This window comes from Mastigoproctus giganteus, chromosome 6 (genome assembly GCF_048544385.1).
Source record: "Mastigoproctus giganteus isolate SK-2022 chromosome 6, ASM4854438v1, whole genome shotgun sequence".
Lineage (NCBI taxonomy): Eukaryota > Metazoa > Arthropoda > Arachnida > Uropygi > Thelyphonidae > Mastigoproctus > Mastigoproctus giganteus.
Window position 1 is genome coordinate 139371255 of NC_143580.1, and position 26406 is coordinate 139397660.

The window sequence follows — 26406 nt, forward strand, 5'->3', positions numbered from 1 at the left end:
GAATGGAACAAAGGGTTGCTCTTACGAAGAAAGGCCTAAGTTTTGCAAATTACAGTGTCTGGAGACTAGGCACCAGCGAGGTGATCTGATAGAGGTGTATAATGCCCTGAATGGGTTGAGCATGCTCAATGCCGATGGGCTTCTTCCTCTTGCTAAGAATAATGAATTTGAAATCACTTCCATTTAATTTGAAATCACCTGAGAGGGCATAAATTCAGATTGAGGAAAGACAGATGTAGGATAGATGTGCGGAAATTTGCCTTTAGCCAGCGGGTAGTTGGTTGGTGGAACAGACTTCCATCATTTGTTGTGGAAGTTGATAGCCTAAATAAATTCAAGGCTCGGCTGGACAGGTATTTCGAACGAACAGAGGAGTGAAATGGAAGTGATTTTTTTTTTTTTTTGGCTGATGCTGCATAAGCTTGCTTTCTTGCATCATATGCCTCTACTAATGCTAATGCTAACTTTTCAAATTCATCAAATTTATTTGGTATGCTCCTAGCATTAGTGTACATGCAAGTATACATGCACTTGTTCTTATTCTTAGTTACCCTAACACAGCCCATGTATTTGCTTATTTCATGATGACCCACAGCAGTGCTTGAACTTCCCGACACCTTGTTTTCCAGGCTACTGCATGTCCCAATAGAAACAGTTCAAGAATTGCTTTAACCTCTGTCTACAGTTCTAATTAATGTATTAGTCTGTGTGGCCCCATTCTCGTGCAAGAATCGCTTTCACAATTCTAAAACCATTCTAAAACCCCATTCTAAAACCATTTAGCACTGGCTTGATAGATAAGCACCTCAGTAGCCAGGTGGACAGGAGCAGCAGCAGCAGCAGCACATAGCACAAGCTTCTTGATTAGACCAGGGTTCGAGCCCATGACCCCCAAATATGGAGAATGCGGAAAGGTCAAGGGAATGACCACTGCATATCCCTGGGGCAATATGGCCTTAGTTGCTAATGCTCCTAAAAACCAAATAACAACAACAACTGCCTCGACAGCTTGGCGAATATTCTTGCACCTCTTCTATTTATGCATATTCCATCCCTGTAAAATCAGTCTATCCTGTTTATAAGCACAGACAATACTAAGAAAATTTCTACCCCATGAAACTTGAACAGTTTCTCCTGCACCAAATTTATTGCAAAGGTTCTAAACATGTAATCTCTCCTATGGTGTCTGGGCAGGATTGCAGACAATTTTAAATTTAATCCTAAATCGTGACTTTTTTTACCAACATTGCCCTGTACTTGTTAATTAAATCCACAGATCTCTTACTCTTAATATCATTAGTTCCCACGTGTAAAACAAAATTATCTTTCGTGTCATTAAAAGATATCTGTTCTACAATGTTATCTACTTTTGCCCCCTGGCAGACATACCCTAGTCCTGTTCCTCCTATCCTTTTTGCACCACATATTTCCTATTCCCCTGACAACACAGTCACTGACAATTATTGCCTCCTTTGGGATCAGTGCATTCTGCTTTGGGGATTGCCACTGTGTTGCCTGATGCACAAGTGAGGTCTCTGGCATTAAGTTCAGCAGCTGAGAGCATGATGTCCCTCCCTGCTTTTTAATTGTTTCCAATTTGGCAGCTATGCATATTTTTTCCGAACATTGCCCTGTACTTGTTAATTAAATACACAGATCTCTTACTCTTAATATCACATTCACCTTTTTTTTCTTTTTTGTTAGTTGTTGGCGCATCAGCTTCTGTGGCCATAATCCACCTCCCAAAGTTTTTGCATTTACTCTGATCCAAGCCCGAGGCGGGATTCGAACCCACGACCTTTCAGTTGCCAGGCAGGCACTTTACCCACCCGGCTTACACATTCACCTCAGAAATGGAATGGAAATTATATTTTCACTTTCTATGATGTGGAGAATTTACAATAAAATCTGAAAATCTCGTGCTTATCTCAAAGGCTTTGAGCAAAATCCCGAGAAGTGGCAAGTCTACTAGATATGCATAGGAAAATCCATGCCATGCAGGTTTGCTCCCCTCATTGATATTTAAAGTGGCCCTGCATGGTTAGATACATTCTTTATAATTTTGCAGAGGTAATTAGGAGGCAGTTACATAAAATCCATATAAATATATGAAGTTTATAACACTTTTTTTTTTTTACACCTAGGCATAGAATCCATGCATTTATTTAACTGAGAGGAAAATCAAATTACCTTAACCATTCTATATTTCACTTTTCACACATGGCTTAAAAGTAAGAAAAAATTAATAAATCTGAAAAATAAAAAAAATAACAGAAATTATCATCGCAATATGCACAAGTTTTATTATAATGATGTACTTGAACATTCCAAAAGTGCTTTGCAGTTTTGGGTCACAAATTCCAGAAGAGTCATTGAAATAAAATAAACAATATAGTGATTCATTTAAAAACATGTGTTATCTTAAAAACATATATTTTTGAAATAACAAAAGAAGTAATTACAAAAATCCTTATAACACTTGCAACGTATAAAAATTAATCAATTTTGAAAATGAGTAATTCAAAATATAATAAAACTGAGAATATACAACTTTCAAAATGAGTAATCCAGAATATACAACTACACCATTCTGTTTTCTTTCATATTTGTCTTGATACAATAGGGACTTTTATTTTGGTAATGTATTCATTCTTCAACAGACAGTGCTCAGTATTTCATAGCTGAGGAAAGGAGATAAAAAATAATGAGAAAACTAGTTCGATTTTTAGATAAAAGAGTACTGCAATAAATAGCAACTAACACCTTGTTTTTGATACTTGGTAATATTTTTAATCAATTAATATATATGCCTCTTAGAAATACTATAATAGGAGATATCCTCTCTGGTTTACATATGTTGTATTCAAGATATTAATAAAAATAAAAATTCATGCCAACATTTTTGAAAGAGCAAGTATTCTTCTAGACTCAAAAACATATTACATGTGTTAGATCCAAAACAAAACGGGTGACATATGGTTACCATAACAGCTATTTACGATCAGTCACTGGATGTGCACTCTGTAGTGAGGATTTCATGCATTATTAGAATTGTTTGTTTGGGGGAGATTTCTGTGCAACACATAAGGGTTGTTGTTTTTGATTTTCCTAATTGCATCATTCACTTCTTGTTAAGTAATTTCAGGTTCTGTTTGGGAGGTGTTATAATTCTGATTCGGTTTTCAAATTTATGTTGACAATAGAATCAGAATTTATTTTCTTTATCATCTTTGGCTATGATTCTATTTAAAATTTTCTTCACATAGGTTTCTCAAGTGTCAGTTTTGGGGGCCTTCACATTGTATGGAACTAAATATTTCTCCAAGATGAATCTTTATTTGTTTGTATCATTCCCTGCCACCATAACTAGTTCTCTGCAGGTTTTTTTTTTTTATTTTGTAGCTCTATTGTTTTGGTAATATTTCAGCCTAGTTTTTAAGTAAATTCTTTTCAGTTGCCAATATTTTATGCAGGCCAGTATCATTTTCCGTTAGTATTCTCTACAGGATTTATGCATTTGTGTTCTGGGATTGGCTTATGGTCAAGTTTCTTTTTCTTCAAGCTTAAGTTGGAAACATCATTATTAAAGGGAGGTTTGCACATACCACGCCAAATGAGAGGTGGTAATTGCATCAGTTTTCCTTGTGAGAAGTCTTGTTTTATTCTTTCTTTAAATTTAATGGGTTTCAGTAAGAGTCATAACATGTTCAGGGGGGGTGGAAGAGGTGGTTGACAGTATGAGCAAAATCACCCTAGGGACATTGATTGTCCAAGTGCTTATATATATTCCAGCTATTTATGTAATTTCTTTGTAATGATAAGATCGGTATTTGAATCAACATGGACAGAGTTGTAAGTCTTTAGGTCGTTAGGCTGGTTCACTGTTCTGTGTTTTATTATTTTTTTTATCCTAGTTATGAAGTCTTCCAGTTTTTGGGCAGTTTGGTTTTGGAAATGATAAAAAGGGCACCAAATTGGGTATGTGATATGTTGATGCAGGTGATGTTGGGGTTATACACACAATTAATTTTAGTTGCAACTAAGTCATTATTGTTAACAAAAATAGCAGTTGTTGTGTCAAGGTGAATTATTCCGGAGAAGAGGAGATATTTCACAACTTTACCTTGAAATCTTATCTGCTTTTAAGCAATAAGACTCCTGTAGAGGTATCAGATCAATGTCTTTTTCAGAGAGGATTTTCTGTGGTTCACCTGCTTTAAAACATTATGACTGCTCTGCAACAGATGAAACCTTTTTTCTTTTTTTAAATCAGCAGTTTCAATACTTCAACTGAAATTCAATTCAGCAGCAGCCTGGAAAGCAAGGTAATGGAGATTTCCAGGACTGCTGGGAGTCATAGTGGAACAAATAAATACATGGACTGTGTTAGGGTAACTAAGAGTAGAAACAGATGCATGTATACTTGCATGTACACCAATGCTAGGAATATAGTTAATAAATTCAATGAGCTTGAAGTGCTAGTCAAGACATCAAAGGCAGATATTGTTGGGATATCAGAGACATGGTGTCACACAGACATAAGCAGTGCAAAACTGGAATTTGGGGAGTACAATGTGTACAGAAAGGATAGACAGGACAGAAAGGGAGGAGGGGTTATGCTGTTAGTTAAGAAACCATAAAATCTAAGGAAGTGCATCCAATTGATGTTGGTGGACAATGCAATGTTGACTCTGTTTGGTGTGACATAAGCACTGGGAAAAGAAAAATGAGAGTAGGTGTGTGTTATAGGCCAAATGAATTTGATGAGTATAATGAGCAATTGTGCAGAGAAATAGAGTGCGCCGGTAAATCAGAATGTCTAGTAATGGGGGGATTTTAATTTTCCAGATATTGACTGGAACTTGTGGAATGGTTACTTGCACGCTAGCAACATTTTGTGGATTTATTGGAGGATTGTTTTCTATAGCAAAATGTTTGAGGGGCAACCATAAGGTAATATCCTTGATCTGATTATCAGCAGTGATGATGCATGCATTAAGAATATGCAGATAAAGGAACCACTAGGTGGCTCCTTTATCTGTGTGCTGAAGTGGGATTTACTCAAAGAAGTAACTACCATCAGGAGTAAAGGGAAGGGTTTTTGCTTTCATAAAGGTGACTACGGTAATCTGAGACAGTATTTAAATTCTATATGGTGGGACCAACTGATGATGTTACCAACAGCAAATTCAAAATGGCAAGCATTCAAAGATTTGTTTGTTATTTTAGGAGCATTAGCAACTAAGGCCATATTGCTCCGGGATATGCAGTGGTCATTCCCTAGCCTTTCTGCATCCTCCGTATTTGGTGGTGACGGGCTCGAACCTCAGGCTAATCAAGAAGCGTGTGCTATGCACTGCTGCTGCTGCTGCTGCTTCTTCCCACCTGGCTACGGAGGCGCCTTCATTCAAAGAATTAATCTTCGAAGCTACTAGGCTTTTCATACCAAAAAAGTAACATTGTTCAAGATTTAGGCCTATATGAAATGATATCAGATGAACTAATTAGACATGTGACAGAGAAGAAAAATCCATGAGATACATATAAATTAATAGGTGACATGGAAGCCTATGATAGATATAAGCTGGTCTGTAACCAAGTTACAAAGGAGGTTAGGCAGTCGAAGGCAGATTATGAGAAATCTTTGGCAAAGGATGCAAAGAAAAACAGCAAAGAGTTCTTTACTTATGTAAACTCTAGAAGGAAGGCGATGAATCAGATTGGTCCATTTGATATCGATGGTTCAACTGTTCATGATTCTTCTCAGGTAGCTAACAAACTAAATGAATATTTTGCATCTACATTCACACATGAGGAGTTATTCAGGGAGGGGAATGTCAGAGGTGTATTCAGCTCTGGCAGTAAGCTAGATAATCTTGTAATAACTGAGAGTAAAGTGGAGGAGAAATTGTTGAAGATAAACATAAGAAAGGCACCTGGGGTGGATGGAATCTATCTGGTTATATTAAAGGAGGGGCAAAGGAAGTAAGCAAACCCTTAGCCATAATTATGAGAGCTTCCCTGGACTCAGGAGAGGTACCCATGGACTGGAGATGTGCAAATGTGACCCCAATCCACAAAGGAGGATCAAAGGGAGACACAGGTAATTACAAACCTATTAGTTTAACTTCTGTTTCAGGGAAATTAATGGAGGCAGTGGTTAAGGAAGCATTGCAGGATCATCTAGACAAGACTTCAGTTATAGCTCGGACACAGCATGGGTTTGTTAAGAGGAAGTCTTGTCTGACTAATTTGATTGGATACTATGATATAGTCACAAAGGAACTGGATGCAAAGAATAACCTTGATATCTTATATTTGGATCTTAGAAAGGCCTTTGATACTGTTGCACATGGAAGACTGCTGCACAAATTGGAGCAGTTTGGCATTGGAGGCAAATTGCTGCTATGGATAAAGTGATTGTTGAGTGGGAGATGAGAGAGAGTGGTAATCAATGGACACTGCTCTTCGTGGACTAATGTTATTAGTGGAGTTACCCAGTGTTCGGTGTTGTGTCCATTGTTGTTTTCATTATTTATCAATGATATTGACAATGGTATATCAGGCTTAATGTCCAAGTTTGCAGACGATACAAAGGTTGGCAGGGTTGTTAATGACACTAATGACAGTACACTGCTGCAACAGGATCTAGAAAAGTTGAGCAGATGGGCTGAGAGGTGGAAATTAAGTTTAACATTGACAAATGTAAAGTTCTGCATATGGGAAGCAGTAATCCCAGTGTAACGTATCAACTCTGTGGTACCACACTGACAGTGGTAGAGAATAAAAAGGACCTGGGGGTAATTGTGCAGGCAGATATGAAGTTTTCTGAGCAGTGCAGATGGTCTGCACGAGTAGCTCATTGTGTCTTGTCAATGATATACAGGAATTTTTCTAGCAGGGATAAGGAGGTGATTATCCTCTTGTATAAGGCAATGGTCAGGCCACACCTTGAGTCTGTATACAGGTGTGGAGTCCTCATTTAGAGCTGTTGGAACGAGTACAGAGAAGGGCAACAAGATTAGTGAACAGAACAAAGGGCTGCTCTTACGAAGAAAGGCTTAAGTTTTGCAAAGTACAGTGTCTGGCGACCAGGCACCTGCGAGATGATCTGATTGAGGTGTACAAAGCCTTGAATAGTTTGAGCATGCTGATTGGATCTTTCCTCTTGCTCAGAATAATCACCTGAGAGGGCACAAATTCAAACTGAGGAAAGACAGTTGTAGGATAGATGTGCGGAAGTTCGCCTTTAGCCAGCGGGTGGTTGATTGCTGGAACAAACTTCCATCTGTCATTGTAGAAGTTGATAGCTTAAATAGATTCAAGGCAGAACTTGACAAACATTTGGAGCGAGGGGATGGGTGAAATAAAGTTTTTTTTTTTTTTTTTTTGGCTGATGCTATATAAGCTTGCCTTCTTGCATCATGTGCCCTTGCTAATGCTAGTTAGCAAATTTTTGTGGTTGTTCCTTCCTTGTTTCTGCAGTCCTAGTATTGGTCTGCACATAATGACCATAAACCAATTCCTTTTTTTGGAGCAGTTTGACCATATCCCAAACAGTGGTAACATTTACCCCAGGGGCTCACATCTGATGAGTATGGACTTGGCACACCCCGGGTCCTGAGCTGGATATCATTCTTCTCTTCTTGGTGATTCCCTTCTACTTTTGACTCTCTCTCTCTCTCTCTCTCTCTCTCTCTCTCTCTCTCTCTGTCACACACGGAGTAGCTTGGGAATTTTTTTTTTTTGGCTGGTGCAGTATAAGCCTCAGGTTTCCTTGCACCATATAGTTAATAATAATTTAGTGACAAGCACAAATTGCCTACATCTATACATGGCCAAAAAGACAAAGATCCTACCCTCTGTAATTGGTATCCTTATTCTGAAGGAAACTTCCAGAATCCAGTTTCTGTCAGATGTTTTTTGTTTAATGTGCTTACTCTTTTATGTACCGTATTTCCCCATGTATAAGACACCCTTTTTCGAAAAATTTGGGGTCTAAAAACTGGGTGCGTCTTATACAGTGGTTGTAGATTTTTTTACTTGCATTTCCCGCTTTTTCGTGCTTGTTGTCTTGGCGCTCATTGTTTCGCACTTGTTACCGGTATATTAGGTTATGTTTTGCTACGTTCTGCCCAGAAATGGCTCAGAAAAGATTTTCGTACAGTGCTGAATTCAAGTTAAAAGTTATCCAGTTTGCAAAAGTGATGTAAATTGTGCTGCTGAACGTAAGTTTCGTCCTCTTCCAACTGCGAAAACAATCCGAGACTGGCTATGGGAAGAAGAAACCCTACTGAAAATGCCACAACAGAAGAAGGCCATGAGAGGCAAGTCAACAAAATGGCCTGATTTAGAGAGGGAATTGAAGATATGGATTGAAGAGCAAAGGGCAATTGGAATTCCTGTGTCCACAAAGATGGTTCAGCATGAGGCAAGAAGAATTGCTTATGAAAAAGAAGTTACTGATTTCAAAGGAGGACACAATTGGTGCTTCAGGTTCATGAAACGGAATGGACTAAGCATGCGTACACGCACCAGACTTGCCCAAAAGATGCCTGTTAAGAACGGAGAAAGATTTAGGGTCCACCAGGCAAAATGTTTCAAAGGGAGGTAGGTTTCACAAGAGGAGCAAAGTCATGGTACAGAAAGAACAAGTAAAGTGTTGTGGGTCAAGCAGCACTGGGATCTTCCCCAACTTTCTGTTAGTGTCACTGTGAAGAGGTACAGTACTTTGTTTAGGCCAGAGATGAAAAGTGTTTATAAAGAGGGTTTATGAAGTGTGCTGTTGGAGTGTTGTTACTCTGGTCATTTAGCTGTGGGGGGGCCCTAGTGAGACCACCCCCATTGCCTGTCCATCACCACATGAAGGTAGGCCAGGCAGTAGAGGAGAAGCAATGATACTCTGTCAGGGCCTATCACAGAGTTGCTAAAGCTTTCCATGGAGGGCCCTATATATAAAAAAAGTTAGGAAATGGGAGAAGCAGTGGAAGGAAAGGGAGGGGAAAAGAGAAAGTAGCAGGGGATGTAAGGTGTAGGGTGAGAGCATCCCCGGGAAAACAGTGGGCAGAAACTGCTCCACCAGGCAAAAAGGGTAAAAGGTTGGGCATAATAATCATAAAGCAAGAGTTTCATGTAGGTTGCCAATGACTGAGTAAGTGGTTTAGAGACCTCAAAATCCAGGGAATGGGTTATCAGATCCTTCTCAGTAGAAGGGGTTAGCATGAAATCAACTGACAGATAGCATTAGGATGCAGAATTAAGTGTAGTATCAGGCTGTGATGGATGGATGGCTGTTACACTGGTGGGTTCGGTCCTTGTAGTGAGGTACGTTCTTCATTTAGTGAATAGAACCTGGGCAAAACCTGAGCTGAATATCATCATTCTTCTCTTTCTTGGTGATTCCCTTCTACTTTTGACTTTCTCTCTCTCAGAGTAACTCAGGAATTTTTTTTTTTTTTGGCTGGTGCAGCATAAGCCTTGGACTTCCTTGCACCATATAGCTAGTAAAAATAATAATAATTTAGTGAAGGTTCTGTAACAGTTTTCTCTATTGACAAAGAGGTACTTGTGTTCATAGGCAGATCATGAATTGTTGTCAGAGTGCTTCGTAGGCAATGGCACAATGGACACACAAAGCCCATCTGATTTTCCAGATCTATGTAAGCTTGTCTGCAAGTAGCTGCTTCTCCTGCTTCACGTCATTTGCAGGATCAATTGTATGGTCAAGGAGGGTGGCTGGAAGACTGAAATAAGCAGTAATGAAGACCCTATGGATGACTTCCAAGTGAGGGGTACTGGATGTGCAACAGCCCTGGGTAATTATAAGGAGGATGGTGCATTGTATAGAAGCTAGTTTTCCGCTTGTTGCAGTCAATGGTGGCTCTGGTGAACCAAAAATCACCACCATAAATAATGATTGGTATAAATATTGCCTTGTATTGCTAATGAGTGCTGATTTAGCACCTAGTCAGTCAGTCCTGCTCGTGTGAGCGATAAGGATGGTGTAATTCCTAATTTTGTTATATAGGTGGTTCAGTGGTAAAAGGAGAGTTTTGAATCCAGGTTAATCTAAGTGCTTTAGTTCTCTGATCAGTTTAATAGTTTGTCCAGCAATTTTGATCTGCAAGTGACTCAGTAGGCTGCCTTTAAGAAGAACAGCTGAGGCCTCAAAGGATACTCTGGTGTTGGCAGCAACAGTAAGAACAATATTGTTGGCAAAGAGTTATGCATTGATTGTATATCCAGAATGATATTTGACAGGAAAGTGCCTAGGATGGAGCTCAGAGGACTGACTGCTAAATATGGTCGATCTTCCAACTGGTACTGGACCAGCATGGCAGATTATGGTACAATTCCCTCAACATGAATCGTTGAGGAGGCTTCCATCCTGCAGAGGATTGATCATGGCTGAAATTTACCTTTTTTTTTAGAGGTGATAATCTGATGTAAGACGTCCTTTGTGCAACTCGTGCAGAAGTCATAGTGCCTATCCGATTCCACTGCAGCGGTGTTCTAGTGGAGCTGGAGCTGAATGAGGAGGTATTCCAGAATCTTGCCAGGAGCAAGGCAATTGGGCAGTAGTAAAGTGGTTGGTCCAGTGGTTTTGACAGGTTCTTTAATAACAGCCAAACATTTGTCAGAGAAGGTGTCAGAGCTTAGACAGTGGTTGAAGAGATATAAAAGGATGTGTTTTGGTAAGGGGCAACGCCTAGAACATTAGTTCAACTCTGTTTCATATCTCTGTGAAGAACAGTACCACCGTAAAAGGCCCAGATATGCAGTAGGTTTGTGTGTTATGTCGTGTTTTTCTGGCCATTTGATTACCTAGAAGCATCAATCACCTGGAGAGATGATTCTAGGTACTCAACCACAGAAAAGTGGGCCAGTCCCACTAAAACTCATACTGTCTCAATTCAAGTCTTTGTCCCACCTAATATTGCCAAAAGGCCAGTAGATTCCTCTGGGAGGGTGCCACTCCAGAAGAATGAGAGAGAAAAAAAAATCCAATGGTGTTGGGTAAAAAAAAAAAAAAAAAGTGATCACTGTAGTCAGCAGCTTTCATCAAACAAAAACTTAAGAAGCAAAGTCATGCAACCACTGGAACAATATCAAATCAGATAAAAATCTGTCTTCATGCCCTGGTATAAAACAGTTAACATTATGTAGTTACAGTCATAAATCCTTACAGCAGACACAATTGCATAATACACGATACCAGCCATTCTCAGCACTACACTGACATAATCCAGTTCCAAAACTAAGCCACAAAAATTTTTGATGTGAAAACATCTATGGCAGCACTAGAGTAAAACCGATTGGTAATAAAATTTTCTTATGGAAATGATGCCACTTCCTACTTCCGTCACTTCCTATTACTTGGTTGTTAGATTTTAAATTACACAAATGATGTCACTTCCTAAATGGAGCTAGCAATGCTAACTCAGTCACTAACATTGATTCGGTAGAGTAAGCAACGGGTAGTAATATTATGCAAAAATAAAAGCTTCAAAGCCACCAAAGAAGTCTCTTGTGCCAAAAATGAAAGACTGCAATAATTAGACTCAAACACCAGCCAAGCGATTAAAAATTTTAATCGCTTGGATCTCCCCTGAGGACGGGGTGATTACTGACTGTGCCCATGGATTTTGGGAATGCAAGTGGCTCGAGAGCTTGCGAATCAGTTCATCCAGTCATAATACTATTAACAGGGACAGGGGTATGCATTTACACCCCCTGTTTGAGGCGGTTGTCAGACGGGATGACTGGTTCCGTTTGACATGCTCCCGAGCCACTTCTGTTTCCGATGTGCATGTGGGGAATGCCGACCATGTGCCTGGTGAATCACGTGTTTGAGTGCCATGGGCCTGCTACTTAAGGATGTGTCACTGCAGTAAGAGTACACTGTTGAAGAAGGAGACAGCAGTCTCCGAAAGCTCCGGTATTTTGCAAATTTTAACGATTTTAGTATTGTTTTTAATTGTTTTATCGTAATTTATTTATTTTATTGTAATAGTTTAGCCTCCCGATATTGTATCATAGCATTTTATTATATTTTATAGTAAAATTTTTAATCGCTTGGCTGGTGTTTAAGTCTAATTATTGCAGTATGGAATTTCCTAGCCCCATAGGCCTGTTTGAAGAAAAAGGAAAGAGTTCAAAAACATAGAGAATGAAAAAATGCAGGCTTTAATAAAATCTGCTTCTCAAGATTTTGATCAACATCAACTTTCTAAGTACCGTAAGTAAGTTTTGATTAAACTGCTTAAAAATTTAAATGGTTTTGATTCAAGAAAGTAATGATAAAACAAGTACTTCAAAAAACAACAGTCACTTCTTGCAATAGTTTTTGTTTATGATGTCATACTAGAGTACAAATGGAACTATTGAATTGTAAAAATACCAAATCTAATTTCAGTTAAGAATCTATAAGAGTATTTCGAAGATGACTGAAACTTCAGCTGAGTGAAATCAAGAAAAGTATGCAAGAATAAAAGCTTCAAAGCCACCGAAGAAGCCTCCCATATTGACAAAAGAACCAGTTCAAAAACATAGAGAACGGAAAAAAAAAAAAAAAAAAAATGCAGAGTTTAATGTGCTTCTTGAGATTTTGAGCAACATTAACGTTTTCTACATCGAGCTCTCATCAAGAAGCTGGACTGTCAACATCATGAAAATAGATTCAAGAACTTCCTGATGAATTCGATCCAGAAGATTTGAGTTCAAATGAATTACCTGAGAATTTTCAATTGATTCCTGAACCAGCTAGACAGAGTATACTGCAACAACCAGCTTGGATCACATCATCCAAAAAGAAACAATCATATTTCAGCTCAATCGCCTGTTGAAGACTCTCCACAGGTTTCAATAGCAGTCGAGCATGAAATCATTTACAAGAACACTGAACATGACTGTAACCCCTATAAAGCATTTGAACGACAATTTCTGAAAAATACATTTGGAACTGTTTGTGATATGTAATCGATTGTGGTATGAAAATGATGTAAAATTGTGCCTCCAGGAAATTATCTGTTACTTCTCTTAGAATTAACCAACTGCAGACATAATGACTATGAAGGTTTGTAATACTTGTTGAGCATCTATCAAAAATGATTCCATTCCAACATTTTCGAAGAGCGCGTGCTCGTAAAGCGGAAATTTATTTCCCATAGACATGTTAAAAATAGGGGTTACGTTATCAACAATAAAATTGGTTAGCTAATTAGTTTATGTTTAAACAATGATTGATTTCTCCAAAGAAATGAAAACGTAGCCTGCAAAATCAAGCAAATTATAATAATAGAAAAATTATTTATGACTTACAAATGTTAAAGAATGTTTATTCCTCATCATCATCGATTAAATGCACACTTGTTGATCACTCATTATTGGCTCGGCACTTGTTGGTTTGTTGCACAAAGAGGTGTCTTCTTCAGAAATGCTTCAAGAGGCATTTATTTCCAAGATAATCTTCTCTTTTCTTTATAAATTTCAATAGCATGCATAAGCATTTTTTAACGGAATGCACAAATTGCAACTAACACAATTTGCACGGAGTAATAAGTTTACGAAGCTTAAAAAAAAAGGAATGAAGAGAAGATTCTGAAAATTCATTTATGTTTTTTATACGATTGAAGATTTCAATAAAGGGGGAAACGCATTTCACTATAATAATGTAAAAAAACCATACAATTCCAGCTATCAGTATTTTTGAAAATGCAATAACATGGAGTTTACTACCCATTTATAATTTCTTGCAGTAACAGAAAAGCCCAATAAACTGGAAAGTGCAAATTGCTTTTATTGTTTTATGGTTGTGACTTCCAGAAATGTGCTTTAGAAAAATATCACAAAGCCATTCAAAATTGGTTCTTATAACAGAACATATAATAACGATGAAAGTGTAGTGCGTTTAATGATTTGAATTGATAACTAATACAATTTACACTATAAAAACAACCTTTTAGGAAGTTATATAGCGAAAATTTGAACTTCCGAGGTCGTGGAATGAATTACCAAAAAACAATGCGTTACTGGGTTCACATTACAATATTTTTGCAATACGATGGTAACGAATTAACATCATAAAGCGGGGTACACTGTATTGTACAGCTATGTGCGTGGTTTAAAATGCTGTGTTTAAGAATGTTTAACATTCATTTTTTGGAATTAATGTTCATATTTTCAATTTTGTTGATACTTGATACTTGAAAAGAAAAAAAAAAAAAAAAACTTGTAAACCTGGGAACACGTAAAGCGAGAACTGCCTGTACATTAAATGTTCAAGCTTTTACTTGTTGTGTTTTCTCATTTCCCTATGGGGGTCGGTTATATAGAGCGTCGACTGCATATGGTACCACACTCATGGTATGGAGAGTGAAAAAGAACTTGGGGTAATTGCACAGTCAGATACGAAAATCTCTAGGCAGTGCAAACAGGTTGCATGGAAAACCCATGGGATCCAGGAAATTTGTTAGTAGGGATAAAGAGGTGATTATCCCATTGTATAAGGCAACTGCTAGGCCACATCTTGAGCACGGCCTCATTTTCAGAAGGATGTGGATCTATTGTAGCTGGGTGCAGAGAAGAGCAACAAGATTAGTAAAGGCAACAAAGAGTATTCTTACCAATAATAAGTTCAGTTCTTCAAATTGCGCTATCTAAAAACTTGACACCTGCGAGGAAACCTGATTGAACCATGTATGGCTTGGTGGATTGGTTAAGTCAAATGCTGATGGCATACTTGCTCTTTCTCAGGTGATGCATGTAAGGAGATATAACCAATTATTTCAGAAGTAAATAATATGAATACATTTGACAAAGGATCACACAAATTATTAGAGGGGACAGACGAATGATGTCGGTAGGGTGTTTTTGTTTTTTCTGATGCTGTTTTAAGCTTACTTTTCTGCATCACATGCCAATATTCATACTAATCACCTACTTTGATTTCAGGAAAGGTTTTGATTCAGTCTTACATAATCAATTATTGTACACATTTGAACAGTTACTATTATGGATAAAGAAATTTCTAAGTGGCAGGATTCAGAGAGTAATTATAAATGGGCACTGCCCATCTTGAACTAATGTTCTGTGCTGGGTGTCACAGGGTTTAATGCTTGTCCCCTTATTACTAATATTGAAGTATATATTTCAAGTTTAATATTTGTTAATACAAGGTAGTTAGTTATTAATCATGGTATACTATTTCCATAAGACTTAGATAAATTATATGGATGAGCTGAAAAATGGCAGCTGAAGAATCGAAAATGCATCTCTCTGAGCTGTAGATGGGCTGATATATGAGCTCATGGGTTCTGTCGATGATATAGAGAAAATTTTCCAGCAGAGATAGAGGTGATTATTCCATTATGGACCAGAGGAATACAATGCAAGAAAGCAAGATTATACAGCATCAACAAAAAAAAAAAAAAAATTACTATTATGAAATAGGAATTTTTTTTTTTTTTTTTGCTCCGTCCATTCGCTCCAAACGTTTGTCCACTTCTTCCTTGAATTTATTTAAGCTAACAACTTCTGCAACGACAGATGGAAGTCATCTATTCTACAACTGTCTTTCCTCAATTTGAATTTATGCCCCCTCAGGTGCAGAATCTGAGGAAGAGGAGGAATCTCATCAACACTGAGCTTGCTCAAACCATTCAAGCCTTATACACCTCAACTAGATCACCTCACAGGTGCCTTGTCTCCAGACACCGCAATTTGCAGACTTTAAGCCTTTCTTCGTAAGAGCACCCCTTTGTTCCCCTCACCAGTCTTGTTGCCCTTCTCTGTGCTTGTTCTAGCAACTCTACATCCTTCCTAAAATGAGGCCTCCAGACCTGTATGCAGTACTCAAGGTGTGGCCGACCATTGCCTTATAAGGGGATAATCACCTCCTTATTCTTGCTAGCAAAATTCTTGTATATCACTAACAAGCCCCTATGACCTACTCTGGCAGCCTGTCTGAACTGCCACTGCTCAGAAAACTTCATATCTGACTGCACAATTACCTCCAGGTATTTTTCATTCTCCAGTGTGGTATTACCCTGAGTGTAATACCACACAGTTGGTACAATTCTCTGGAGTTATTGCTACCCATATGCAGTACTTTGCATTTGTCAATGTTAAACTTCAGTTGCCACTTCTCAGCCCATCTGCCCAACTTATCTAGATCCTGTTGCAGTAGCATACTGTCTCTACTGTCGTTAACAACCCTGGCTATCTTTATATCATCTGCAAACTTTGACATTAAGCCTGATACACCTTCATCAATATCATTGATAAATATACAAAACAACAATGGGACCAACACCAAACCCTGGTGGACACCACTAACAACATTAGTCCTCCAATTTGTACAGTAGTCTTCCATGTGCAACAGTATCAAAAGCTTTCCTGAAATCCAAGTATATGATATCAAAATTATTTTTTGCATCCAGTTCCTTTGTGAACACATCATAGTATCCAATCAAATTGATCAGACAAAACTTCTCCTTAAGAAACCCATGTTGTGTCTGAATTATTACTGTAGTTTTGTCTAGATGATCCTGCAATGCTTCTTTAACCAGTGACTCCATTATTTTCCCTGGAACAGAAGTCAAACTAACAGGTCTGTAATTACTTGTGTCACCCTTTGACCCTTCTTTCTGAATTGGAGATAACATTTGAACATCTCCAGTTTGTGGGGATGTCCCCTAAGTCCAACAATGCTCTCAAAGATGTCACTCGATGTATTAGAGATATCCCAAAAAACAGTGATTAATAGCCTATAAATAAATTTTGTTGGATTTATTTACTTTTTTTATTTAAAACATAAAAGAAAAAATAGTAATAAATTAACATAGTATAATATCATAGCTTTTGTAACAATCAAGATTACGATCAAGGTCAAGTACAAACTGTTAATGTAATGCAAGAATAATTTTAGAAGTTAATGAAGAAATAATGACAGGACTGTAGCTAATTATTGTCAGACTACAATGTTGCTTGATTTCTTAAAAAAAAAAAAAAGAGCCTCTAATCCCTGGTACATCAATCTTGATAGCTATGTATACAATATATGGTATTTTATTTCAGCATATCATCATGTGGTATTTATGGTGCAGCTGCACCACTGCTCTTTAGGGGAGGGAAGCAGACAAAAAAAGTTATCTGGTGAATTAATGTACCTATGAGACATTTAAAAATTAACTTTGACTGCAACTGATACCAAAAAATATAAAAACAGCACGAATTTACTAATATGTAATGATATTAACTCACACGCTTAAAACTCCAAGTGATTGACCCTTTCTATATCTGTCTGTCACGACCAGCAGGGTGGAAGTGGGAATGTTTACTACCATTTTTGGTATATTCACGCTTCAATTGTCATCATTTTGAGTAAGCTACCAGAAACTTCTGTTCACATCATTCTGAGTTAGGATATAAATTCAAATTATGATCATAAATCAATTTCATGTGCAATAAGCCTGAAATCCAAAAGCATTTACTTACACATTTCAGACTTTCTTTTGGACCCTAGAATATGTCCCAGATTTTCTTTTATACAAGCACAATGAAAAAAGTCAAAGTAAATCTAAACAGAAATTAGCATTCAAAAAAGACTAAAAAATATATATAATAATGAACAAATAACAGTATTTGTTAATTCATATTTCGTAAACAGCAAATTTTTTATTGGTTGACAAATGCAATAAACTGCCACTCTTTATTTAATAAATGACACACATATATACTCACATGAAAAGCAGTTAATTTGGCTTCTTTCTTCTTAAAGCAGAGGTTCGAGTAATATCTTCATCAACGGGAAAAATTGCAACATGTTTCATAAGTCTCTTACACAATGGATAGAATACCTTTAAATATAAGATATAAGCAATGTTATCTCCAACTCACCGATAACACAAAACAAGAAATTTTGGGTCATATCTTGTTATAGACATGAAATTAAGTTTACTTGATAGATTTTGGGTTGCTAAACATGGAAATAAGGCTTAAAATGGCAGATTGGCTCTTGTTTTTGAAAAAAGTAGTATTTTATATTTATACAAGGTATTTTTTATTTATATGGCAATAATATGTAGCTTTCTCCATTAGCTGTGATATTACTGTAATATTACTTTCTCCATTAGCTGTGATAATGGAGAAAGCAAATGAATATAAAACACCATTATGCCTGGCATTTTTGGATTATGAAAAGGCATTTGACTCCACACAGCATAAGGCAATGTTTCGGGCACTGGAAAGACAAGGCATTGATACCCCATATATTGATTTTTAAGAAAATATATGAGAGTGCTACTTCCTTTATTAGACTAGACAAAGACAGTAGGAAATTTAAAATTGAGAAAGGAGTTCGACAAGGAGACACAATATCTCCGAAGCTGTTTACTGCTGCCCTTGAGGAAGCTTTCAGAAGATTAGACTGGTCGCAGAAAGGAGTCAATGTGAACGGAAAGTACCTAAACCATTTACGATTTGTGGTCATAAGCCACGATCCCAAAGAATTAGAGGAAAATCTTAATCAGTTATGCAGAGTTAGTAAGGATTTTGGACTAAACATGAATATGGCTAAAACAAAAGTAATGATGAACAAGTATGCCACGGAAAGGGAAATAATGATTGAAGGAGCGGTAATTGAAAAGGTGGAGTCATATGCTTATCTGGGACAAGTTATTAGCTGTAATAATGATAAATGGCTGGAAGTCAAGAGAAGAATAAATTTTGGATGGATAGCATTCAGGAAATATAGTCACATACTGAAGAGCAATATCCCAGTTTGTCTGAAACGTAAAATAATGAACAAATGTATACTTCCCACCATGACTTATGGAAGTGAAACTTGGGCACTCACCAAAAGAATGGAAGAGAAGCTGAGAACTACACAGCGAAGAATGGAACGAATCATATTGGGAATCAGACTGTTAGATAAGAAGAGAAACACATGGATTAGGCAACAAACTCAAGTAAAGGACATTCTTATCAAAACTAAAGAAAATGGTCTTGGGCAGGACACATAGCTCGAAGACATGATGACAGATGGACTAAGAAAATAACAGAATGGTATCCAAGAGGAGCTAGAAGAAAACCTGGAAGACAAAGGCGGAGATGGATAGATGAAATTCATGAGTTTGTGGGTAGTAAATGGATGGCCAGTGCTCAAAACAGAAGGAACTGGAAAGTTGCTGGAGAGGCCTTCATCCTGCAGTGGATCGAAAATGGCTGATGATGATGATGATGATGATGAAGATGTAGCTACAAACATACCTGTATCAAATACAGGACCTTTTTTGCCTTTTGCTTCTATTCACCTTTGGGAGCATCCCTTTTCACCATCCAACAATAATTGGCTAAAATGGCGACACTCCATTTGCCTTTGTACTTTGTTCCATCACTGTGATGTGGTGCCTCCGTAGCCAGGTGGGAAGGAGCAGCAGTGCATAGCACACGCTTCTTGATTAGACCGGGGTTCGAGCCCGTCACCACCAAATACGGAGGATGCAGAAAGGTCAAGGAATGACCACCGCATATTCCCGGAGTAACATGGCCTTAGTTGCTAATGCTCCTAAAAACCAAAAAAAACAAACAAACAAACACTGTGATGTCTTCATGGAAGTGCTCATCATGTTCATCGCTGATGGCACCACAGTTTGGCAGGAAGAAATCCAGATGTGAGTGCAAGAAATGCATCTTCAATGACATGTTTCACCCCAGTTTTTGTAAGAAGTAATGAGATCTTCCACAAGCTGCTAGTTTTAACATTTCCTAGGAAACTAGTTGAAACATTTCGAAAGGCTTTCCACTATCACTAAGGACACATTTGAATTGTTTGTCTTTGAAAAGTTGCCTTATTTGTGGACCAATGAAAACACCTGCCTTAATGTTTTCTGTACTAAGTCTTGGCACCCACCGATATTGCAATACCTCCAGTGGGTGCGGGATTTGTGCTTCTTGCATGACAGTTAAATAGCAGACACAGGCCCAGGTCCCTTTTTGCCAGGGACAGGCACCAGGTAGCAGCTGCCCAGGTGTTGGCTGCTCCCTGGTGTCTAAAAGGCCTGACACACACAGCACACGCAAACAATCCTTGAAATACTGACTTTTATTTACTGTCCTGTTCTAAATTTAACAAAATTATTAAATTAAGCTCAATTAAATAAATTAAAAAAACAATATATATATTTATTTATTTATATATATATACGTACAGGGTGTTTCAAAAGTGATGGTCTATAATTTAAAGGTGAACTGTACAGACTACAATATGCAAAAAAAAGCCTAGTAAACATGGGTCCTTAAGTGAATCGTTTTTGAGATATTGCACATTTCTAGCTGGAATCCACCACTGACTTGTTTCTTTAGGTCAGGTTATGCTCATTCTCTCCCTTTCCCCCTCTCTCAATGCTCTGAGACGTAGCAGGCATACTAGTACTTGTCAAAGGATAGTCAACATGGAAAGAGGTTACAGCAACGAAGAGTATCCAGACATGCACTTTATGTATGGTAAAGCCAACGGCAGTGCACTTGAGGCTGCATGTTTGCACCAAGAAGCATTTCCCCGCCGAAGGTAGCCAACAGGAGCACATTCATCAGGGTACATCAATGCACATGGAGTACGAGCAGGTAGGCCCAGAAGCATAACACCTGATGTTGAGGGAAGGGTGTTAGAAAGAACATCCTGTAACATGTAACATCTGTAAAATCCTGTGGTGTTGAAAGCAAAAATTAAAAATGTATTATCTTATGCTTAATAAAAACCACCCTCAGCAAAGGATTCACAGCTTTTTGCTAAACTAGTGCTCCCATAGTCAGTGGCAGATCTTAACAGAAAATGTGCATCATCTCGAAAACGGTTTGTTTGTGGCCTCGTTTGTGTTTGGAAGCAAATTTATTTGGATATACCAGTGGTTCAAATGCTACGTTCTTCATTCCTGGTGTTAATGGTTTTTGTTGAGGCCAACTGCTCTTCTCGTAGCGTATATCCTTGGCATGACTATCCCACTCACAGAGAAAGCAACAATAATTAGTGTAACCCTTTTATAGTCCTAATAAAATGGTGATTACCTTTAAATCACCACATATCTACCACTCATACTTCTGAAAGTGTACACCTATGAGGATGTTTGCTTATGTTTCTTTTTTGTGGACGGTAAACACAAGAAGTATTGAAGGTAGCATATTTCCATTGTGTAATAACACAGCCTTAAGGCTAACCGTAGTAGCATCTATAAATAGTTGCCATTCTTTGAAAAGGTGCTTTATGTTCATTGCTGACATTAGACCAAACATCCTTACAAACAGTGAGTTCATCTTCTTTGATAAAATTTATAATGGTCTTTATTTCGAGTACGAAATATTGTCACCTTCACAGAATGATCTTGAAGATTTCACTGTTTTAGCCTAGAGGCCAAAAGCGCTGCCTTCTTCTTAGGCCGTTTGAGATCCCTGATGAGGTCATTAAACTCACTTTCTGTGATCTCATGTGGTTCAGAAGGATAAAGGTTTGGATGAAATGGTGGATTCCTTAAAGTAAACAGCTGCTGTACTTCTTTGTGTATATATCTAGTTGATGTCCATCAGTGTTTTCATCTTCATCAGAGTATACAGAAAAACGGTCGGATGGTTCAGGAATAGGCAGCACTTCACTGTGAGGCATGGGACAAATTGCAGTTGGTATATTTGGGTACATCACTGTCCACTTTTTCTTTATTGTCATCCCTTTACTAATAGGAGGCACCATACAGAAGTAACAGTCTGTGATGTGATTTGTTAGCTCCCTCCGTATCACAAGTACTGCAAAAGGCATAAAACGTTCCTTTCGATTCACCCATGCATTGAATTTTGATGAACAGGTAGTGCAGCATATGTCTAGAGGCCAGCTCTTGTCCTGGTTGCTAACTTTACACCCAAAGTACAAGAATAGGCCTTTTTTATGGCTCGAGTTAAGGGACGCTTGAAGTGTTCTTGGTGGGACATGTTAGCTGGCAGCGGGGAACCCATCAGGTGAAGGAGTGGGAGAGACACACATTTACCTCATTCATAATCTGCATTCTCACTCTACTTACATTCTATTTTTATACTTTTTTATTATATTATTTTTTTTATTTTTTTTTTTCACTCCCTCATTCATCTTTTTCTCACACACCAGGGGGGGGGATGCAATGACGTGTAGTGTAAATTTAAATACTAATTAAAACTATGGTTAGTGTGTACTTAACTGTAGCATTTATGGTTTGTGTTCTTTTTCTCACACATTTACACTTTCATTCATTCTTCTGGCTTTCATTTCATTATTATTAGCCATATGGTGCAAGGAAGCTTGAGGCTTATGCTGCACCAGCCAAAAAAAAAAAAAAATTCCCAAGTTACCCTGAGAGAGAGTGAAGCAGAAAGGAATCACCAGCTGACCGGGCTAGCCAGGTGGGTAAGGTGCCTGCCTGGCAACCCAAAGGTTGCGGGTTCAAATCCCGCCTCTGGCTTGGATCAAAGTACTGCAAAAACCTTGGGAGGTGCACTATGGCCACAGAAGCCGATGCGCCAACAACTACAAAAAAAAAAAAAAAAAAGGAATCACCAAGAAAGAGAAGAATGATGATATCCAGCTCAGGACCCTGGGTGTGCCAGGCCCATACTCACCAGATGAGAGCCCCTGGGGTTATTTGACTCTTGCTTTCTGCACTGCATTCTCTGGGCACCTCAACTTACTGTTATTCTTCAGTTGTGGTGCAGGCCTAACTGCAAGTGTGTTGCAGGCCAGGGGAGAATGCAGTGATAGTGTTTATGCTGTTAGTAAATATTCGTTAGTATATATAAAGTAATGTAAGTTTTTATTAACTTTGTATTTTTTCGGCCAATTACATTTGTTCTTCCACTCATTCTCTCTATCTCTCTCTTTCACTCCTTCCCTCATGCCAAAACTGCCATTTATGCCCTTTTACCATAATTTCTAGTTCACTCAGTGCCAGGCCTATTCATTCTGTCTTTCATTCTCATTCATTCATTTTTCTTTCATTCTACATTGTATCTCCCCCCTTGCTATTAGCTTACTGATATTTTTCAGCTAATCTGCTTCCCTGGCTGCCTGTACATTTCCCTCTCCTACGTGGTTATTTATTTGGTGTGGGGGCCCCAGGTTCCTACACATGGAAGGGTAGTCTTGGGGGGGGGGGGGGTTGCCATGGCAGATTTCTGTCAGGGCACAGAATACTGCTATCCTGACTGTTTTTAAGTCATCGTCTGGGCATGGTAGAAAATGTGGCAATTTTCACTATTGATTGTTTAATTTCTGGGGTGCTGAATTGCCATTCTTTGGATAGTTCTGTGCATTTCGAATATTTTCTGGTGTGAAGGATGTAAAGGCTTTATAATTTTCCTCTTCTATGATGAACCGATGTTCTTCTCCCCTGGGAAGGGGGCAAATCTGTGCTATTAGCTCTGTTCTGGGGATGTCATATATTATACATTCATACAGAATGTGTGCCCAGTCTTCACTCGTGCCACAGGTGCAGTTTGGGTCATCAGCCAGCCCTAAGGAGGTTAGTTTCGCCTTTAGGGAGCCGTGACCTATCAATATAAATGTTGTAAAAAGTCCAGGGGCATACCAGTTAGGTGGCTTTGGGCTAACCATTGCCATCTGTAGCAGAAACCACAGGTGTGGTAAAGTGTGTGGATGGCAAGGTATATGTGCATCATTTACCTGGGGAAGTGATGATGCCGCCTGGATGCACTGTGATGATGATGAAAACAAGCCGGTGGAGGCAGTGTCATGCTTTGGTTGATGTTCTGCTGGGATACCCTGAGTCCAGTCAGCCATGTGCCGGGCACTCTGACATCTACCATCTACCTAAATATCATTGCTGACCAGGTACACCCTTTCATGGCAACGGTCTTCCTCTCTGGCAGTGCCGTCTTTCAGCAGGATAATGCGCCATGCCACACCGGCCAGATTGTTCGAGACTGGTTCACGGAACATGGGGAAGACTTCCAGGTATTGTCCTGGCCTCCAAATTCCCCAGACATCAATCCCATCGAGCATCTGTGGTTTGTGTTGGAACAGCAACTCCAATCTGCGGCGTCTCAACCACGGACCTTACAGGAGTTAAAGGATCTGCTGGTTACATGTTGGTACCAGATACCACAAGCCACATTTAGAAATCGTGTAGCGTCCATGCCTCGCCAGGTATGAGCTGTTTTGGCTGCATGTGGAGAACCAACATCATATTAGGTAGGTGGTGTTTTGGCTCATCAGTGTATGTCGGTAGTGAGTGCAGTCACAATGACAGAAATGGTTGTAAAACTGCAGTGCAGAAAGCAATGGGAAACCACTGCTCTAACTTTCCCAAGAAAAGCTACCACGGGGAGAAAACTTACAAAGGCCCCGAATATCCGTCGTCCCTTAAATGAGACAGGTGTGCGAAGAATCACCGGACTCAAAATGGTGAGCAACAATAATAATACCAAGAAGAAACACAAGAACGTGAAAAAGAAAACTTTCATAAGGATAGGAACTTGTAATACAAGAACATTGATGAAAGTGGGAAAATTAGAGGAACTCAAAGAATAACAAAGAAAAAGGACATTGGAATAATGGGAGTTAGTGAAGTTCGGTGACAGGGAAGCGCCGACATACGGAGTAGTGACTACAGATTTATATACAGTGGTGGACAGAGGGGAAGAAATGGGGTTGGACTTCCGTTGGACAAAAGAATGGGGGGAAAAAGTAACAAACACCTATCACCTTAGTGATAGAGTGCTGATGGCAACAAGTCCAGTAGACTTAAACATAATACAAGTCTATATGCCAACAAGCAACTGTGATGAGGATGAAATAGAAACAGTGCATGAACAACTGGATGAACTAACAGGGACAATAAAAGACAAAGAAGACCTAGAACTAATCATAATGGGGGATCTTAATGCAGTGATAGGACAAGGAGGGACATGTGAAAAATCAGGACCATTTGGATTTGGAAGGAAAAACAAAATGGGAGAAAGACTATTAGAGTTTTGTAAACAAACGAGGATTAATTGTTGGCAACACACTCTTTGAAGTACCAAAAAGACGACGCTACAGCTGGAAGGCTCCAGGAAACCCACAGAGATACCAGATTGACTATGTTTTAGTGAAGAAGGGATACAGAAACCAATTAAAAGTTTGTTGCAGTCATCCAGAAGATATTGAAAGTGATCACTCACTAGTTATTGCAAGACGCGAGCTAAGGCATAAGAAAATACAAAGAATAAAAGGTGGAACGTGAGACTATTATAAGAATATAAAGTGGAAGAAGAGTTCAAGAAAGAAACAGATGCAATACTTGCAATAGAAAAAGAACAGAATGAATGGAAGTCAATGAAAGAGAATCTGGAAGGGACAGCAAAGAAAGTAATCGGACACATGAGATTACAACAAGGAAGCCAAGGGCAAGTGAAATTCTCAATCTGATTGTAGAAAGAAACAAAGCTAGAAGGAAGAATACAGCCGAAGGACAAGAGCAGTACAGAAGACTAAGAAATAAAGTGACAGCGAGGAATGCAGAAGGGCAAAAGAAATATGGATGGATGAAATATGCAATGAAGTTGAAGATAATTTAAACAAGGCAAGAACTGACATAGTATACAAGATGACTGCTATGGTTTTCACATATACTCGAGTCCCTAAAACGGGACTATCTCTGAAACAGCAGTAAGAGATAAAGATGGAAAACTACTGATAAGTAGAGACATAAGAATTAGATGGAAAGAGTATATGGAAGACCTCTAATGATGGGAATCAAATAAGTGAGGAAGCCTTGGAGGCTGAACACGAAGTAAAAAAAGGATTGTTTGGGGATAGACATCCAGAAGATATTGGATTCTTTGTGAATTCTTTGTTTGGGGAAAGGTATACATTGACTATGGTTCACATAAAACTCAAAAGAATATGTACCACTACAGCCTCTAATGTGGTCTGCAGAGGGATTTGTTTTGTAGAAACCTTTGTCAATAAGTATGGCTACGCCTCCTCTTGTTGAGTTAGTAACATTTATTTCTTATTAACAGATACTTTAGTTTTTAATCACTGGAGTCACCTGTGGGGTTAAATTGGTTTCTAGGCAGAGGCTTTTGGACTGTGCTGTTTGATTAGATCATAAATGTTGCTTTGTAGACCTCTCAGATTACGGGTTTTTAGATAACAAGAAATCTAAGAATCTAAGAAAATTTCTATTACTGCTACCCATATGCAGTACATTATACAGTTCTACTGTATAATGTTCTGCATTATTTAGTTTCAGAGATTGCATGTGGTTCTGTCTGCTTTTTGTATCAATCTAGTTTCATTATTTCTTTGGAAAGGTAGGGTGTCCAATGTCCATGTCGTCTTCTGCATGTAAATCTAAGATTGGCTCATCCTGCAAGGTACCAGCA

At 38.5% G+C, this 26406-nt stretch overlaps 1 protein-coding gene across 1 annotated transcript in view; it reads right to left on the reverse strand.

The window, feature by feature from the left end:
* Positions 1 to 2622: 2622 nt before the first annotated feature.
* Positions 2623 to 26406, reverse strand: part of LOC150084619 (atlastin-2-like) — a 403792-nt gene continuing 380008 nt past the window's right edge. The window contains exons 15-16 of the mRNA XM_090375357.1: positions 17743 to 17858; positions 2623 to 2681 (exon numbers count right to left, since the gene is read on the reverse strand). Of these exons, the coding sequence (XP_090231483.1) occupies positions 17754 to 17858 (105 nt within the window). The 3' untranslated portion in view covers positions 2623 to 2681; positions 17743 to 17753. The remainder of the gene's footprint in view (positions 2682 to 17742; positions 17859 to 26406) is intronic.